General features: G+C 35.7%; 1 protein-coding gene across 1 annotated transcript in view; it reads right to left on the reverse strand.

Moving 5' to 3' along the window:
* Positions 1-741: 741 nt before the first annotated feature.
* Positions 742-19026, reverse strand: part of hdac7a (histone deacetylase 7a) — a 56676-nt gene continuing 38391 nt past the window's right edge. Inside the window, exons 13-26 of the mRNA XM_077723952.1 lie at positions 18589-18811; positions 17558-17691; positions 16335-16455; positions 14813-14862; positions 13047-13154; positions 11699-11754; positions 11037-11124; positions 10848-10967; positions 10671-10768; positions 5109-5227; positions 3191-3324; positions 3045-3126; positions 2113-2251; positions 742-1184 (exon numbers count right to left, since the gene is read on the reverse strand). Of these exons, the coding sequence (XP_077580078.1) occupies positions 1142-1184; positions 2113-2251; positions 3045-3126; positions 3191-3324; positions 5109-5227; positions 10671-10768; positions 10848-10967; positions 11037-11124; positions 11699-11754; positions 13047-13154; positions 14813-14862; positions 16335-16455; positions 17558-17691; positions 18589-18811 (1515 nt within the window). The 3' untranslated portion in view covers positions 742-1141. The remainder of the gene's footprint in view (positions 1185-2112; positions 2252-3044; positions 3127-3190; positions 3325-5108; positions 5228-10670; positions 10769-10847; positions 10968-11036; positions 11125-11698; positions 11755-13046; positions 13155-14812; positions 14863-16334; positions 16456-17557; positions 17692-18588; positions 18812-19026) is intronic.

Genomic DNA, 19026 nt, shown 5'->3' on the forward strand with positions numbered 1-19026 from the left:
AAAGAGAATCTGGTGTTTGTCATTATTTCATACCTGTCAATTTATACTTTTTTGATCATTACAAATTCTGTTCGCCGTTAAACAACTTTTGTACGGAATTTCTTTAAGTACGTTTTTTTTTTGTCAAAATAATCAGTTTTATTGTACAACCGATTTTATTTTTTTGCAAAATTGATCTCGTTTTTTTGTAAAACCAATCTCGTTTTTTTTTGTACAACTAATCTCGTTTTTTTGTACAACCAATCTTGTTTTTTTGGCAAAACCAATCTCGTTTTTTTTGTACAACTAATCTTGTTTTTTTGTACAACCAATCTTGTTTTTTGGCAAAACCAATCTCGTTTTGTGTAAAACCAATCTCGTTTTATTGGTAAAACCGATCTCGTTTTTTGGTAAAACCGATCTCGTTTTTTGGTAAAACCAATCTCGTTTCTTTTTGTAAAACCAATCTCGTTTTTTTGTAAAACCAATGCCGTTTTTTTAGTAAAACCAATCTCGTCTTTTTTTGTAAAACCAATCTCGTTTTTTTAGTAAAACCAATCTCATTTTTTTGTAAAACCGATCTCAGAATTATGGTAAAACCAATCTCGTTTTCGGTAAAACCAATCTTGTTTTTTGGTAAAAACCAATCTCGTTTTCTTGTAAAACCAATCTCGTTTTATCCATTTCGGCCCAAAAACTTGATTCTTTAAAAAGAGGGTGTCGTCTTATATTCGGGCCAATATAATATATGTTCCCAAAAATAGATTTTAGAAGTAAAAAGTGGCATGTAGCAAGCAAAGCTGAATAGTGGGGTTTGGACGTCTAAAGTCCTCCAATTGGTCCGAACCGGGAAGGCAAAGTTGAGGCAAAAAAGACAGCAAACCGCATTAGGAAACATTGCAACGGCGTATGTGTCTTCACAGAGGCACAATTCATGGTCAGTCAAGTTCCTCAAACATCTCGTATTGCTCTTTGGTGAGGTTTCACAAGGTTACCGCCGATTGTTTCTCAGCGTTGAGCTGCTTCTACCACCTGGATATGTCGGTGTGGTGGCGAGGTCGTCGGTTCCACCCTCGCCGCCCGTCGCCGTGCCCTTGAGCAGTACTGGAAATCCGGCGAGGACGGGTTTGGCCCGCCTTGTTCCCAAAGGTGAGACCCTTGGTCACATGGAGCTGCTATCATGTTCCATGGGTTCATCTGGAAGGCTGAAAGAACATTGGAGGTAAGCCCCTTTGTTTCACTGCTTCAAATCCAATGAATTCTGCCAAGGAGGCTCTAGAGCCGTATGCGGTTTCCAGCCTAAATGAACATGGCTCTTTGCTTCTTATTTGATTTTGTAGATACTGTGGTTCCAAATTCAAATGAAGAGTATAGATGTATATTACATTTCCTGATTTTACTCCTTTTAAATTAATAATTGTAATTTTTTAATGATTTTTTTCTGTGTTTTTAGTTTAAAAAACCATTTAAAAAAATCACAAAAAAGCTAAAAAAAACATGTTTTAGATCTATAAAAACTAAATATTCAGGGCTTTTAATCCAAAACAAAAATAAGTGTAATTTTTTAATCAATATATTCTGTGTTTTTAGTTCAATTTCTTTTTTGTAAAATCTAAAAATATATTGAAAAAAAAGTTAAAATAAACATTGTTTTAGATCTATAAAAAACTGAATATTCAGGGCTTTTAATCCAGTTCTTTTAATCCATTTATATAAAAAAAAATCTAAATATTATATCTAAAATGGTCCGGCCCGAACAAAATAGAGTTGACGTTAAAGTGGCCTAGAAAAATTTAAAAAGGAAGTCATGTGAGCAGTACAACCAGGAAGTGTCTCCGTAACTGTCAAATTTTTTCGAAAATTTCATTCATAAACGTCAAAATAAATATAGTTTAGCATTTCATCTGTTTATCTTTTCTCTATTTTGAAATAAATGACCGTATCGGCCATATTGTTTTGCATTTCGTCTATGTCACCTTGTAGTTTCGTGCATATCAAGTCTTATTTATGTGCATATAAGCCTTACCCTTGATTCAGTCTTCATTTTTTGGCAAAAAATACGGCTTATACGCGAGAAAATACAATACATCTTTGAGAAACCCTTTGTAAATGTATGAAACTGAAGTTTTGTACCTCTTGCTGGAAAGAACTCCAACAGAAAGTGAAGCCAAAGCATTTACGGCATCTGTTTCTTCGCAGTCCCGTCTCTGAGCGGCCAGGTAGGACAAACCCACAGAGCCACTGTAAGCCTTGACGCTCTGCCAGTACTGGCCTAAAATACACAAAAATACCAAAAATATACACAGAAATACACTAAAATACACAAAAATACACAATACACATACACAAACATACACAAACACACACAAAAAATACACAAACATACACAAACATACACAAAAATATGCCAAAAATGGACAAAAAATACACAAACAATTTACAAAATACACAAAAATACACAAAAATACACAAAAATACACAAAAATACACAAAAATACACAAAAATACACAAAAATACACAAAAATACACAAAAATACACAAAAATACACAAAAATACACAAAAGTACACAAACATACACAAAAGTACACAAACATACACAAAAATACACAAACATACACAAACATACACAAACATACACAAACATACACAAACATACACAAAAATATGACAAAAATACACAAACAATTTACAAAATACACAAAAATACACAAAAGTACACAAAAGTACACAAACATACACAAAAGTACACAAACATACACAAAAATACACAAACATACACAAAAATACACAAACATACACAAACATACACAAACATACCCCAAAATACCCCAAAAATACCCCAAAAATACCCCAAAAATACACAAACATACACAAACATACACAAACATACACAAACATACACAAACATACACAAACATACACAAACATACACGAAAATACACAAAATACACAAACATACACAAAAAATACACAAATAGTACAGAAAAATACACAAAAATACACAAATAAGCATCGGAAGCAGACTTAACCAGATTTTTTTTAAACAACACTCCAAATACTCACTTTGAATTTGTATGACCGTCTGCAGGGAGCGGATGGCGTTATCGTTTGGGTTCTGGAGCAGCACTTTTTCGGACAACGAGTCCTAAAATATAAACCAAAATGTTAAGAATTTTACATAAAGACGGTTAACGCCGAGAGTGGCTCACCTGAGCGCCTAAAAGTGCACTAACGCACGCCTCGGATGCGTCGCAGATGGCCGTGAGGTCGTGACCTCCCTCCAGGGACAACACCAGGCGGCCACCCGCGAGGGACATCAGCTGACGAGTCAAAAAGCTGAAACCTGGAAGACAAGGCGGACAAATGACTTACAACCTGGCAACCTTGGTCAATTACTCCCCTTATTAATGATTGTAACTGCCCTTATTACGCGATAAAAACAAAACACGGCACATATTTACGGCCATAGGGTGGACTTAAAAGTCTTAAATTTTCTCCAAAGTGGACAGGGCGACCAATCAATCAGTGCGCCTTGTGTACGCACTAAATTCAAGATTATGTAGATGTCGCTGACAGCTCTGTCAGCATTTGACTGGCGACCAAAAGACTGGGGACCAAACGGCGACTAAAACGTCCGAGCCACAAAAACATCCTGGCGACCAAAACGTCCGGGCGACCAAAACGTCCGGGCGACCAAAACGTCCGGGCGACCAAAAACGTCCGGGCGACCAAAAACGTCCGGGCGACCAAAAACGTCCGGGCGACCAAAAACGTCCGGGCGACCAAAACGTCCGGGCGGCCAAAACGTCCGGGCGGCCAAAAGCGTCCGGGCGGCCAAAAACGTCCGGGCGGCCCAAAACGTCCGGGCGACCCAAACGTCCGGGCGACCAAAAACGTCCGGGCGACCAAAAACGTCCGGGCGACCAAAACGTCCGGGCGACCAAAACGTCCGGGCGACCAAAACGTCCGGGCGACCAAAACGTCCGGGCGACCAAAACCGTCCGGGCGACCAAAACCGTCCGGGCGACCAAAACGTCCGGGCGACCAAAACGTCCGGGCGACCAAAACGTTCGGGCGACCAAAACGTTCGGGCGACCAAAACGTTCGGGCCACCAAAACGTTCGGGCCACCAAAACGTCCGGGCCACCAAAACGTCCGGGCCACCAAAAACGTCCGGCCGACCAAAAACGTCCGACGACCAAAAACGTCCGACGACCAAAACCGTCCGGGCGACCAAAACATCCGAGCGACCAAATGTCCGGGCGGCCAAACAACCGGCGACCAAGCGTCCGAAATGGATAAAACCCGATCGATTTTACAAAAAAAAAAAACGTACTTAAAAAAATCCCGGACAAAGGTTGTTATACAGAAAAAAACTACATCTCAAAACGTATAAATTGACAGGTATAAAATAATAACGAGCTATCACCAGCCAAGCAAATTGACGTTAGCATCTGCTACTCTCGCTTTAGTTCAGGGGTGTCAAACATACGGCCCGCGGGCCGGATCCGGCCCGTCTGGTGGTTTGGTACGGCCCGGGGATTAAAGTTGCATTGTATAAAAAAAATGAATTTTCTTTAAAATTTGTAGTTCTATTATTATCCGCTAGGGGACACAGTGCTTTAGTACGTGCAGGCAACATGAATTGACATTTATTTATGTTGTGGTTATTCTCTTGTTCATAATATATTGTTCATAATGTAAAAGGAAAATTCTGTTAATAAACATTTTGATAATTTACTCATTCTTTGAAATAATTATTAGTATTAGTGACTAATTCAAAGGAAAAAAGTGGGTATTGGTCCGGCCCGCTTAATCTCAAATTAAGCTGTATTCGGCCCGCAGACCAGAAATTTGACACCCCTGCTTAAGTTGAACGCCGCGTACCTATATTTGTTTAAGAGGAGCAAACGGTATATTTGAACTTCTTGCCGCACTATGCCAAACAACAATCACTATAATTATGGTTAACATCATAGATGAGTCCTGCTTTTTAGTCTAAACTTGACCTGGGCTATAATAATCTATTAATACCTCTTCGTAGTAATCAAAGTTCCTGGTTTCTCCGAACGCAACATTGCTAAAGAAGAAGAGATATTTGAGTATGTGGTTAGAAGTTTCGCTTACATTTGGCCGAGACCGTGTACCCCCCGAGGGGTGCGGGGTTGCCCTCGGCTGCGTCGAAGCCAGCGGAGACCAGAACGACGTCGGGGGCAAACTCCTGGGCGATGGGCATCATCACCGTTCTGTATTAGCACAAAAATATGTGTCGGTTAGAGTGGGTGGGAAATTATGCCTAATGAGGTTAGCACAGGGGTGGGCAAACTTTTGGGCCCGGTGGCCACATTGACTTTAAACAATTTAATAGATGGGCCGGGTCAGCACAAGATATGATACATATAAAAAAGTGCATCCGTTAACAGTACATGTGAAAGGACTCAAGTATATACATACTCATCCCTCATTATTAAAGTATAAAGTGTTCTAGTATAAAGTATTCTAGTATAAAGTATTCTAGTATAAAGTATAAATTATAAAGTATAAAGTACAAAGTAAAGTATAATGTACAAAGTAAAGTATAAAGTACAAAGTATAGCATAAAGTACAAAGTATAGCATAAAGTACAAAGTAAAGCATCAAGTACAAAGTAAAGGGTAAAGTACAAAGTAAAGTATAAAGTACAAAGTAAAGTATAAGGTAAAATAAAAAGTATAAAGTACAAAGGAAGTATAAAGTAAAATAAAAACCATAAAGTATAAAGTACAAAGTAAAGTCTAAAGTACAACGTAAAGTATAAAGTACAAAGTCAAGTATAAAGTACAAAGTGAAGCATAAAGTACAAAGTAAAGGATAAAGTACAAAGTAAAGTATAAAGTACAAAGTAAAGTATAAGGTAAAATAAAAAGTATAAAGTACAAAGGAAGTATAAAGTAAAATAAAAACCATAAAGTACAAAGTAAAGTATAAAGTAAAATAAAAAGTATAAAGTACAAAGTAAAGTACAAAGTAAAAAGTAAAGTAGAAGGTAAAATAAAAAGTATAAAGTACAAAGGAAGTATAAAGTAAAATAAAAACTATACAGTACAAAGTAAAGTATATAGTAAAATAAAAAGTATAAAGTACAAAGTAAAGTATAAAGTACAAAGTAAAGTATAAAGTACAAAGTAAAGTATAAAGTACAAAGTATAGTATAAAATACAAAGTACAAAGGATAGTATAATGTACAAAGTAAAGTAAAAATTAGAAAGTACAAAGTAAAGTAAAAAGTATAAAGTACAAAGTAAAGTGTTTTTTTTTTTATTTGCGTTTTTTTCTGGTCTAAGTCAACTGCGATAACCGAGGGATTACCGCAATAAGCTATGTATCAACTTGAAAATAGAGTCGTTAGGATTCATCGCTACGTGAATGTAGCGAGTACGTGTCATGCCATGTGGCATGAGTTATTATCCTTTTGGCGACATAACGTTCTGTGACTCAATGGCTCGGTATTTGTTATTGGCACCTTGGTACGTTCTTTCTGTATTTGGATCACCACAGTGAGTCATTTTCAGGTCATCAATTCAACCATTCAATGATCAGTGTTGTTATCTTCCAACACACACACACAAAAATACACACATTAAAAACAACAATGGCGGAGTTTTTAATGCGACATTGTTGTTGTGGGAATATCCCTCAAACTTTTTACACAAAGGTGAGGTTATCAACTAAGCCCCGCCCATTTTTTTGCAATCTATTTTAAGTGTTTTTTTTTTAAACAAAAGAAACAATACAACAAACTTTTTGATGGGGAGAAAAAATACAGCGTGACATTCATTATTGTCTTTCTGAATGTCAAAGTTTGCTGTTCGGTGAACATGAAATTCAAACAAAACCCTGCGAAAACTGGTTGTCGTCAATGATATTGTCAAAATAATAAAAGCATTTTTTTATGGTTTTAAAGAGAGTATACGATCAATGTTAAGAATATATGTGATCTATCATAAGATGGAATTTTGATCAGAATTTAAGAGTGAAAAATGGCAAATTTGGGGCGATTTTTTTGGGGGGTGGGGCTTGTCATTTGGTTTATAGTTTGTCATCTGTAGGTAAGATGGCGGCGCCCTGAGTGAGCAATGGCAGGCACAAGTAAGTTTTTTCATGTTTTATGCAAAATAAGTTTTTTTCTTGAATTTCGTATTTTTTTAAAGTTTTTTATCTGTTTATCTTTTCTCTATTAGGAAATAAATGACCGTATTGTCTTGTATTATGGTGTTTTGTCTTTGTCACTTTGCAATTTTGTGCATGTCAAGTATAATTTATGCGCATATAAGCCGTACCCTTGATTCAGTCATTTTTCTTTAGTTACAGATAAGGCTTATATGCGAGAAAATATGGTATATGTATTTCTATTTCTATGCTACTTCCAAGTATTGGCCTTGTTTGGTTGATATTTTAACTTTTAGTTAACCTTTATAACCTTTGTCACTTTGCAATTTTGAGCATGTCAAGTCTAATTTATGCGCATATAAGCCGTACCCTTGATTCAGTCTTTGTTTTCTTTAGTTACAGATGTGGCTTATATGCGAGAAAATATGGTATATGTATATTTCTATGCTACTTCCAAGTCTTGGTCTTGTTTGGTTGATATTTTAGCTTTTAGTTAACCTTTATAACCTTTGTCACCTTGCAATTTTGTGCATGTCAAGTCTAATTTATGCGCATATAAGCCGTACCCTTGATTAGGTCATAATTTTCTTTAGTTACAGATATGGCTTATATGCGAGAAAATATGGTATATGTATATTTCTACGCTACTTCCAAGTCTTAGCCTTGTTTGGTTTATGTTTTAACTTTTAGTTAACCTTTATAACCTTCATCACCTTGCAATTTCGAGCATGTCCTGTCTAATTTATGCGCATATAAGCCGTACCCTTGATTCAGTCATCATTTTCTTTAGTTACAGATGCGGCTTATATGCGAGAAAATACGGTATCTGTATATTTCTATGCTCCTTCCAAGTATTGGCCTTGTTTGGTTGATATTTTAACTTTTAGTTAACCTTTATAACCGTTGTCACCTTGCAATTTTGAGTATGTAAAGTCCAATTTATGCGCATATAAGCCGTACCCTTGATTCAGTCATCATTTTTTTTCAGTTACAGATGTGGCTTATATACGAGAAAATATGGTATATGTATATTTCTATGCTACTTCCAAGTCTTGGTCTTGTTTGGTTGATATTTTAGCTTTTAGTTAACCTTTATAACCTTTGTCACCTTGCAATTTTGTGCATGTCAAGTCTAATTTATGCGCATATAAGCCGTACCCTTGATTAGGTCATAATTTTCTTTAGTTACAGATATGGCTTATATGCGAGAAAATATGGTATGTGTATATTTCTATGCTACTTCCAAGTCTTGGTCTTGTTTGGTTGATATTTTAGCTTTTAGTTAACCTTTATAACCTTTGTCACCTTGCAATTTTGGGCATGTCAAGTCTAATTTATGCGCATATAAGCCGTACCCTTGATTAAGTCATTGTTTTCTTTAGTTACAGATACGGCTTATATGCGAGAAAATAAGATATATGTCCCTTCCAAGACCTTGTTTGGTTGATACTTTAACTTTTAGTCAACATTTATCATTTTGGATCACATGTTTGCCCTGTGTTTTTATGCTAATTTTATGAAAAACATTTTTTAATTCCCAACCTGGCAACCATTTCCCTCCATTTCCCCACTTTTCCCACTGGTAACCAGGACACAAACATTTGAAAACCACCTAATTAATCCGTAAAATCATTTTTTTGAAATATTTAAATGCTGGTCATAACTCTGGCATTTCCATTGCCGTGTAAATTTCAACTTTATAAATGACAAAAGGGCGATAAAATACAGCTAATAACATTTAGTCATGCTCCTTTGAATTTTTCTGTCATGCTATTTTCTTTAAAAAAAAACAACAAACGCAACAAAAAACTTGACTTAACAGTAAATTGGTTCAAAAACTAAGTGAGTAACTGAGAACAATTGTTTAGTTGTTAGTTCTTGCTTGTGAAAAAAGGTTAAAGGTTTCCATTGTGTTGAACATTTTGGGAAGAAAACTCTGTTTTTTGGCTAAACACGACTTGAGTTTGGGCCAGTCGGAAAAGTTCAAAGTCAAAGTTAACCAGTCTGTTTCCCATTAGAGGCCTGTCACTCTCCTCACGTCATTGACAACATGAAAAAAAGAGGAAAACAGTCCATCTGGAATCCATTTACCTTCATTATTCTGCCCCGGGATTTTGGAGAAAAGCCCCTCCACTCACCAGCCTCCCCCAAAACCCCCCGATTTACCCCACCATCATCATCATCATCCTCTTTGTAACACACACACACACATGGGCATAAACATACGTAAACAAATGCTGCTGTCATGACTGCATGCAGATGGACAACATGAGCTCATCGTGAAAATTGAGAGCACGCAGAGATAAATTGCGCATTCCCGCACAGTGAGGGGAAAACAACAAGAAAATACAAAGAGGAAAAAGACCAAATGAAATGTAAAGAGAATACATGATGGGAAAATAGGTATATACTAGTTTTTGTTGGCAAGTGGTTGTGCGTTATACTATTGTGAGGACATTTGTGTGCATCGTTTTGGGAATATTTTGAAGGGAAGACAAAAGCAAACAACTCTCGATAGGTTGGATGTGAAAGTCAGGGTGGAGGCGGGGCTAATAGAGCTAACCCGGGAGAAGAAAGGTATCAAAATTTAAAACAAAATTAGTATTACGTTTGGTGTAAAGTTAGTTTAAACTTATTTTTGAGTGTGTCTGCATCATAATTCAAGTTCATATAAATTTGTTCATGTTACGAGCAGTATTCACACATTTGGCCGCCGAACGTTTGGTCGGCCGGACGTTTGGCAGAAAGTTTACTGTTGTAATCAGCTCTCAAAATTATATTCATGAGAGAGTTTAATATCTAAATATCTACTGTTGAAACCAGCTCTCAAAATTATATTCACCCGGGCGACCAAATGTCCGGGCCACCAAACGTCCGGGCCACCAAACGTCCGGGCCACCAAACGTCCGGGCCACCAAACGTCCGGGCCACCAAACGTCCGGGCGACCAAACGTCCGGGCGACCAAACGTCCGGGCGACCAAACGTCCGGGCGACCAAACGTCCGTTTACGAGCGCTTTGCCGTGCAAAATCCTTATAATTTTAGAACTATTAAACACATTTTATCACTATTAAACCACTAGTTATTTATTACTTTGTTAATAGAGGCAAATTAGAACAAATAAAAATGTTTTTCCAATCCAAAATCCTGTTTTGGGTGTTTTTTTTCAGAGTGTTAGAACAAATTAATTACTTTTTAGTTCATTTCTATGGGAAACGTTCATTTGACATCCGAGAAAACAACTGCTAATGTGTTTTAAGCGCTAAGTGCAGTGTAGACAATCATGTTTTTTTTTGCTAGCAACCAAAGCTAGATGCTGATTGGCCAATAGGCTCAACAAAAACCAGCATCAACACCCACAAATGACATTTATTCAGCCGCAAAGCAGGAAATAACATCTTAGAGGGAAAAGTTAACAGCAAAAAAATAGTTTGAGAAGTGGAATATCCAACACAATGTATAAAAATGAATAAAAATTATTAATTGGTGCATGCAAAATAAGTATAAAGACATTAAAATCTGTATTTTTTTTGTCCTCACCTGAATGCAGCAAGGTACTCGGCGTCCCCCATGGGAGGGTCCAGTCCCCCTGTCCATGCTACATTTACGTTAAAACCTTCACCAGCACCAGAACCAACCTAAAAAATATATAAATTTTGTGAGAATTCATCTCTTGTACAGTCTTATCTCTTATTTTTCAAAAGTTTTGACACCCACCTCGACAGGTGAACCGCTACCCGGAAAAAAGTTGCCATGATCATAACGATGAAGCGACATATAAAGGACACTTGGGTCACTGTAAAAAATCTCCTGGGTCCCGTTACCATGGTGAACATCCTATTAAAACAGATGAGAAGATATTAATATGATTATGAACCCAAGCAAAAAATGTGTAAATGTTCTTACCCAATCAACAATGAGAATTTTGCTGACACTGAGTTTTTGTTGAAGTTGTTTAGCAGCGACGGCCACTGAATTAAAGTAGCAGAAACCCCTGAAAAGACAAAATTCAGGGAAAAGTTAATGTAGGATCCATACCTGGCAACCTAGGCTAATTGTTTCCCTTATTAATGATTGCAATTGCCCTTATTAAGCGATTAAAAACCATAAAAATGCAACGGGGGATATATTTATTCAAATAGGGAGGACTTAAAAACATAAAAGTCTCAGATTTTCTCCAAAATGGAGGTTGCGCCCAATCAGTCGGTGCGCCTATTGTATGCAATACATTCAAGTTTCTGTAGATGTCGCTGTATGACGCTGACAGCTTGACTGTCTGGGAACATTGCTTGCTGACGCGCTATATTTATATTGTGAAAAGGTGGAAGTTACTTGCGCTTAAAATATGACAATATTAGCAGTCGACAATGATGTTTTTTTTGTCTGTTAACAGTGACCGACACAATCCAGATTGGAGCCAAAATGGGTATAACGTCAACAGTTTTACAAAAAAACGGACTTTAAAAAAATCCTGTTTAAAGTTGTTATACTATTTGAAATGATGAAAAACCTCATAAAATACGGGAAAAACGTATGAGTTGACAGCTATGTAAATCAAATGCACTTACATTGGGTTGGACGGGTCGGCATGGTGCCCTGGTGGTCTGACCACAGCAAAGCCATTCTGTTTGTAAACAAAGGCATGAAAAAGCTTATCAATTCAAGTAAATATCAACACTTTCTTAAAAATGATTCAAATGCTCATAAATATACTACTACTACTACTACTACTACTACTAATAATAATACTAGTACTCCTCCTAATATTACTACTACTACTACTACTCCTCCTAATACTACTCCTACTACTCCTCCTAATACTACTCCTCCTCCTCCTAATAATACTACTACTACTACTCCTCCTCCTAATACTACTACTACTACTACTACTACTCCTCCTAATACTACTACTCCTCCTCCTAATACTACTACTCCTCCTCCTAATACTACTACTCCTCCTCCTAATACTACTACTCCTCCTCCTAATACTACTACTCCTCCTCCTAATACTACTCCTCCTCCTCCTCCTCCTCCTAATAATACTACTCCTCCTCTTCCTAATACTACTACTACTACTATTCCTCGTAATAATACTACTACTACTACTATTCCTCGTAATAATACTACTACTACTACTATTCCTCGTAATAATACTACTACTACTACTAATACTACTACTACTACTACTCCTAATATTACTACTACTACTACTCCTCCTAATACTCCTCCTCCTCCTCCTAATAATACTACTACTACTACTACTCCTAATATTACTACTACTACTCGTTAATATTACTACTACTCCTCCTAATAATACTACTAATACTACTCCTCCTAACAGTACTACTCCTCCTCCTCCGAATAATACTACTACTCCTCCTCCTCCGAATAATACTACTCCTACTCCTCCTACTACTACTAATACTACTACCAATACTAATAATACTACTACTAATACTATTAATAAAAATAATACTTTTTTTGTTCCCTGAAAATTTGGTTGGGGGAAAAAAATTACGAATATATAAACAAGCTTGTAGTTTAAATATCGTCACCTTCAATAAAAATAAAAAGAACAATAAAATTGTTCGTAAAAACAGCCACTAATTTTTAAGTTCCCTGAAAAGTCTGGAAAAATGACGAATATTTCAATTTGAAATGTAGATCACAAAAAAAGTTATTTATATGAATTTTTTTTCTTGATTTTCATAGAAAACAACAAAAAGCCTTTCCAGATGTAGCCTTGACAAACAGGTGGTATACTACATTGGGGGAAACAGGGCAGGCTGTCTGTTGAATTGACATAACAGTGTGAAATGCAATAAATGGGAGGATGGTGCAAAAAAAAAAATCAAAAAAAAATACATTTTCTACTTTGGCATGATAAGATAAACAGCAAAATAAAAGTCTTCTCACCTTGAGCTCACCCTTGGCTACTCTGACAGCCAACTCGACGACACTACCGGCGGCCATGCGTGACGCTGTAGAAGTATGCGACTCATTCCAGATGGTATCGTTGTCAACCTGCAATACGTTGACAAACAAAATCACTAGCTATAGCAAACAACCCATCAGACATCTTTACAGCAGCTGCCAAGGTTAAATTAAAGCCTCAGTTGTCCCACTTTCCTCATGACAACTTAAGATTTCATCCCTACCGTATTTTCTCGCATATAAGTCGCATCTGCGTATAAGCCTTACCCTTAAAATTGCCTTAAAATCGTTGAATTGTACGATTTCTCTCGTATAAGCCGCCCCCTGATTCAGAATTTTCACCTACGTATTCATGGTTTTAATAGGGAGTACGAATCTCTTATTTTGAAGGGAAAATCTTGAGAAAAATTTCATCTTTGTCACCTTGCAGTTTTGTGCAAGTCAAGTTTTATTTGTGCTTATATAAGCCGTACCCTTGATTAAGTCATCTTTTTTTTTGGTGCTCGGACGTTTGGTCGCTGGTCTTTTGGTCGCCGGTCAAATGATGACAGAGAGTTTACTGTTGAAACCAGCTCTCAAAATTATATTCATGAGAGAGTTTAATATCTAAAAGAGAGAGTTTAATATCTAAGTACTGTTTAATATCCAAGTACTGTTTAATATCCAAGTACTGTTTAATATCAAAGTACTATTTAATATCGAAGTACTGTTTGATATCGAAGTACTGTTTGATATCGAAGTACTGTTTGATATCGAAGTACTGTTTGATATCCAAGTACTGTTTGACATCCAAGTACTGTTTAATATCGAAGTACTGTTTAATATCAAAGTACTGTTTAAAATCTAAGCACTGTTTAATATCTAAGTACTGTTTAATATCCAAGTACAGTTTAATATCCAAGTACAGTTTAATATCGAAGTACTGTTTAATATCCAAGTACTGTTTAATATCCAAGTACTGTTTAATATCTAAGTACAGTTTAATATCTAATTACTGTTTAATATCTAAGTACTGTTTGACATCTAAGTACTGTTTAATATCTAAGTACTGTTTAATATCTAAGTACTCTTTAATATCTAAGTGCTGTTTAATATCCAAGTACTGTTTAATATCCAAGGACGGTTTAATATCTAAGTACATTTGATCGGCGACCAAAAGACATCCAGTCAAGATATTTTTTTGTTAATAATACGGCTTATATGCGAGAAAATACGGTAGGTCGTGTTTAATATCTCCTGAAGAAAAAGGAGAAACTAAAAAAGCAGTAAAATACAATTTCTTTTAAACACAGGCATTCCAGTTATTGATAATATACCAACAAAAGAAATGAATCACTGCTGAAAACTGTGGTTACTTTTTTAAAGCTTGAAATTGACTTCCATTAAAAGTTTTAAGCAAGTTTTAAGTTCAAACATTTGAAAAGACCTCATTAAAAACAACTTTCTTTTTCCTATTTCAAGGCTAAATCAATTTATACTCTTTAATTCAATTGTTCACTGAACGGCACCATTTTTTTAACCCCCAAGAGAATTAAAATTGGGTTTTGTTCATTATGTGTTTTTTTTTTGACACATTGCTTTTATTAGTCATGGTCAGAGGTTGTCAAAATCAGTGTAGAAATGTTTCTTTTATCCTTCTTTTTCATTCAAAGCCATGAAAAATAAGGATTTTATTTCTTCAACATAGAATAGGCAATTTTATGATGTAATGTCATAAATCATTTTTAAATATGAGATTTTAAACTTACCCCGACACCTCCACATGGCAACATGACGAACGTCCTTTGAGAAAGGATTCCTGTGGAAAGGTTTTCAGTTAATTAGCATAATAGTGTTACAGTGGTACCTCGAAATAAGAGTTCTCTGACATACGAGCAATTTGAGATATGAGTAAAATTTTGAGCAGATATTTATCTTGAGATATGAGACAAATTTTGAGCAAATATTTATCTTAAGATACAAGTAAAATTTTGAGCAAATATCTTGAGATACGAGTAAAAGTTTGAGCAGGTATTTATCTTGAGGTACAGGACAAATTTTGAGCAAATATCTTGAGATACAAGTAAAATTTTGAGAAAATATCTTGAGATATGAGTAAAATTTTCAGCAGATATTTAGCTTGAGATACGAGTAAAATTTCAAGCAGATATTTATCTTGAGGTACAGGACAAATTTTGAGCAAATATCTTGAGATACGAGTACAATTTTGAGCAAGTATCTTGAGATACGAGTAAAATTTTGAGCAAATATCTTGAGATACGAATAAAAATTTGAGCAGATATTTATCTTGAGATACGAGTAAAATTTAGAGAAAATATCTTGAGATACGAGTAAAATTTTGAGCAAATATCTTGAGATACGAGTAAAATTTTGAGCAAATATCTTGAGATACGAGTAAAATTTTGAGCAAATATCTTGAGATACGAGACAAATTTTGAGCAAATATCTTGAGATACGAGACAAATTTTGAGCAGATATTTATCTTGAGGTACGAGTACAATTTTGAGCAAATATCTTGAGATATGAGTAAAATTTTGAGCAGATATTTATCTTGAGATACGAGTAAAATTTTGAGCAAATATTTATCTTGAGATACGAGTAAAATTTTGAGCAAATATTTATCCTGAGATATGAGTACAATTTTGAGCAGATATTTATCTTGAGATTCGAGTCAAGTTTTGTGGCAGATATTTATCTTAAGATATGAGTAAAATTTTGAGCAGATATTTATCTTGAGATACGAGTCAAATTTTGAGCAGATATCTTGAGATACGAGTCAAATTTTGAGCAGATATCTTGAGATACGAGTCAAATTTTGAGCAGATATCTTGAGATACGAGTAAAATTTTGAGCAGATATCTTGAGATACGAGTAAAATTTTGAGCAGATATTCATCTTGAGATACGAATAAAATTTTGAGCAGACATTTATCTTGAGATACGAGACAAATTTTGAGCAGATATTTATCTTCAGGTATGAGTACAATTTCGAGCAGATATTTATCTTGAGGTACAGGACAATTTTAAGCAAATATCTTGAGATACGAGTGAGATTTTGAGAAGATATTTAGCTTGAGATACAAGTACAATTTTGAGCAGATATTTATCTTGAGATACGAGTACATTGAGCAGATATTTATCTTGAGATACAAGTAAAATTTTGAGAAAATATTCCTCTTGAAATACGAGTAAAATTTAGAGCAGATATTTATCTTGAGATACGAGTAAAATTATTGCCGGGGAAAAAATGACAGTGTGTGTTGTAACAAACCTGCTAATTTGCGATTGTCCAGTTTGAGCCGGTTGAGCGGGTTGGTGCCATAAAGCAAGACATGGCGCTCTGTATGGACGGACTGCAGTTCTTCCAACGTTGCCTTACGTCCTCGAATGCTCTTTTGACAACAAAATCAATCTGGTCAGCATATTTAAAAATGCTAATTTAGCACTAGGCTACGAGTATCCCATTGTTGTAACACCGGATTGGACACTGAGTAGATTAAATATGCAGCATCAATCAATCGAAAAATAAACATTTAGTCATTTTGTGCTACATTCTGTATATACTCAAAACAGGGGTGGCGAACACGTGGCTCCTGAGTCACATGTGGCTCTTTGCTTCTTATCATATTTTGTTGATATTGTCTACTTGTCCCGTTTCATGTTTGTCTTATTTCTATTGTCTCTTACAGTATGCTCAAATTTAGCAAAGCCCATTCAAAAGAAATCTTAAATTATTCATGCATTTTCTGAACTGTTTTATCCTCACTAGGGTCACAGGAGCCTATACCAGGTGACTATGAGCACCAGGCGGGGAAAACCCTGATTCGGTAGCCAGCCAATCACAGGGCACAATGAGACAAACAAAAAATCACTTGTTGCTAGGGGCACAATTTCGAGAATTTAGAATGTCCAATAAGCCTAGCATATATGTTTTTGTAATGTGGGAGGAAACCGGAGTACCCGGGAAAAAAACCCACGCAGGCCGGGGAGAACATGCAGGCAGGTGGACCGACCTGGATTCGAACACAGTACCCCAGGACTGCGAGCCAAATGCACTAACCACTGGGCCACCATGATAATTTTTTTATTTGTTTATTTTTTTATTTGTTTTAATTGTTTTATTTGTTCTGTCCGTTCATTTTTATTTGTTTACGTGTTTGTTTACATGTCCATTTGTTTGTGTTTATTTGTTTATGTGTTTATTTGTTTATTTGTTTATGTGTTTATGTGTTTATGTGTTTATGTGTTTATTTGTTTATTTGTTTAATTGTTTATTTGTTTATTTGTTTATTTGTTTATTTGTTTATTTGTTTATTTGTTCATTGTTATTTATTTTTTATTTTTTTAAAATAATAATTTAGGCAGATTGGATTATTTTTATGATGTTTCTGATGTAAGGTCTTACAATTTAAAATGTTGGCTCTTTGTGTCTAACTTGTAACTCCGCCCCTTGTCCTAAAAATGAAGAGACAACTAATAAGTGTGTATTTGTACCTCACACTGCCCTCTCAGGCCTCTCTCCTGTAGTCTGGACCATATGCTCTGTATTCTCCCAGCATGCTCTGGGTGATTACTATTGTCCCCACAGGCACACTGGTGCTTCAGCATCTGAGAATCATACACCAGGCCTGCAAAAGCAGAAGAACCCCTCATGAAGATATCACAAAAAACGTACATGTTAACTTTTAGCCCATATTTTTTCGATCATCATCATCATTTCGATCCCCAAGTTTTTCGATCATTTCAGTTTGTCCACGCCAAGGGTGTCAGACTCGGGTTGGTTCGCAGGCCGCGTTAACGTCAACTTGATTTTAGATATAATATTTAGATTTTTTTTTAATAAATTGATTAAAAGAACCGGATTAAAATCCCTGAATATTCAGTTTTTTATAGATCTACAACAATGTATATTTTAGCTTTTTTTTAAAATATAATTTTAGATATTACAAAATGATTTTTGAACTAAAAACACAGAAAAAATTGATTAAAAAATTGCAATTATTGATTTAAAAAGGGGAGAATCAGGGCATGTAATATAGACATAGTACTCTTCATTTTAATTTGATCCTAAAACAGAAAATCTAATTGATTTCACGTGGGCCGGACCATTTTAGATATAATATTTTTGTTTTTATGAATGGGTTAAAAGAACTGGATTAAAAGCCCTGAATATTCAGTTTTTTATAGATCTAAAACAATGTTTATTGTAGCTTGTTTTTAAATATATTTTTAGATTCTACAAAATTCTTTTATAACTAAAAACACAGAAAAAAATGATTAAAAAATTACAATTATTGATTTAAAAAGGGGAAAATCAGGAAATTTAATATACTTTTATACTCTTCATCTTAATTTGATCCTAAAACAGAAAGTTGACACTCATGATTTACTTTCCCGGGCCACAAAAAATGATCCGGCGGACCAGATTTGGCCCCCGAGCCGCCACTTTGACATTGTGGTAAGATGAAAGAAATATTTAAAAAAAAACGTTAAAAACGTTTTAAAAAAAAATGCCTCTCACTCACCAGTAGTGAAGCGGAATTTGCCACCAGCCTCCTGCCCGGTGAGGTTTAGAGGTTTTTCGGGTAGAGTAAGAGACGTGGAAGCCGGGGATGACTGTGCTCGTGACAAGGGCCGGTGGACGCCCAACGTGCTGCAGATGGCGCCGCTGCGTAGAATGGGAACGGTCAAGGTCTCCATTTGGCGATGCAACTGCTGCAGCTGTTTTTGTTGTTCCCAAAGTAACGACTGAAACATAAGAGAGGTACAGTGTTCCCTCGGTTATCGCGGTTAATGGGGACCGGGACCACCCGCGATAAGTGAATTTCCGCGAAGTAGGGATTCCCCTTCAAAAATGCTTAATTTGAATTTAATTTAAAAAATATATAAATTTTTTTTAAATATTTTTTTTAATTTTTATTTTTTTTCACTTTTTATTTTATTTTTTTTACCCCCTGTATACA

This window comes from Stigmatopora nigra, chromosome 1 (assembly GCF_051989575.1).
Source record: "Stigmatopora nigra isolate UIUO_SnigA chromosome 1, RoL_Snig_1.1, whole genome shotgun sequence".
Lineage (NCBI taxonomy): Eukaryota > Metazoa > Chordata > Actinopteri > Syngnathiformes > Syngnathidae > Stigmatopora > Stigmatopora nigra.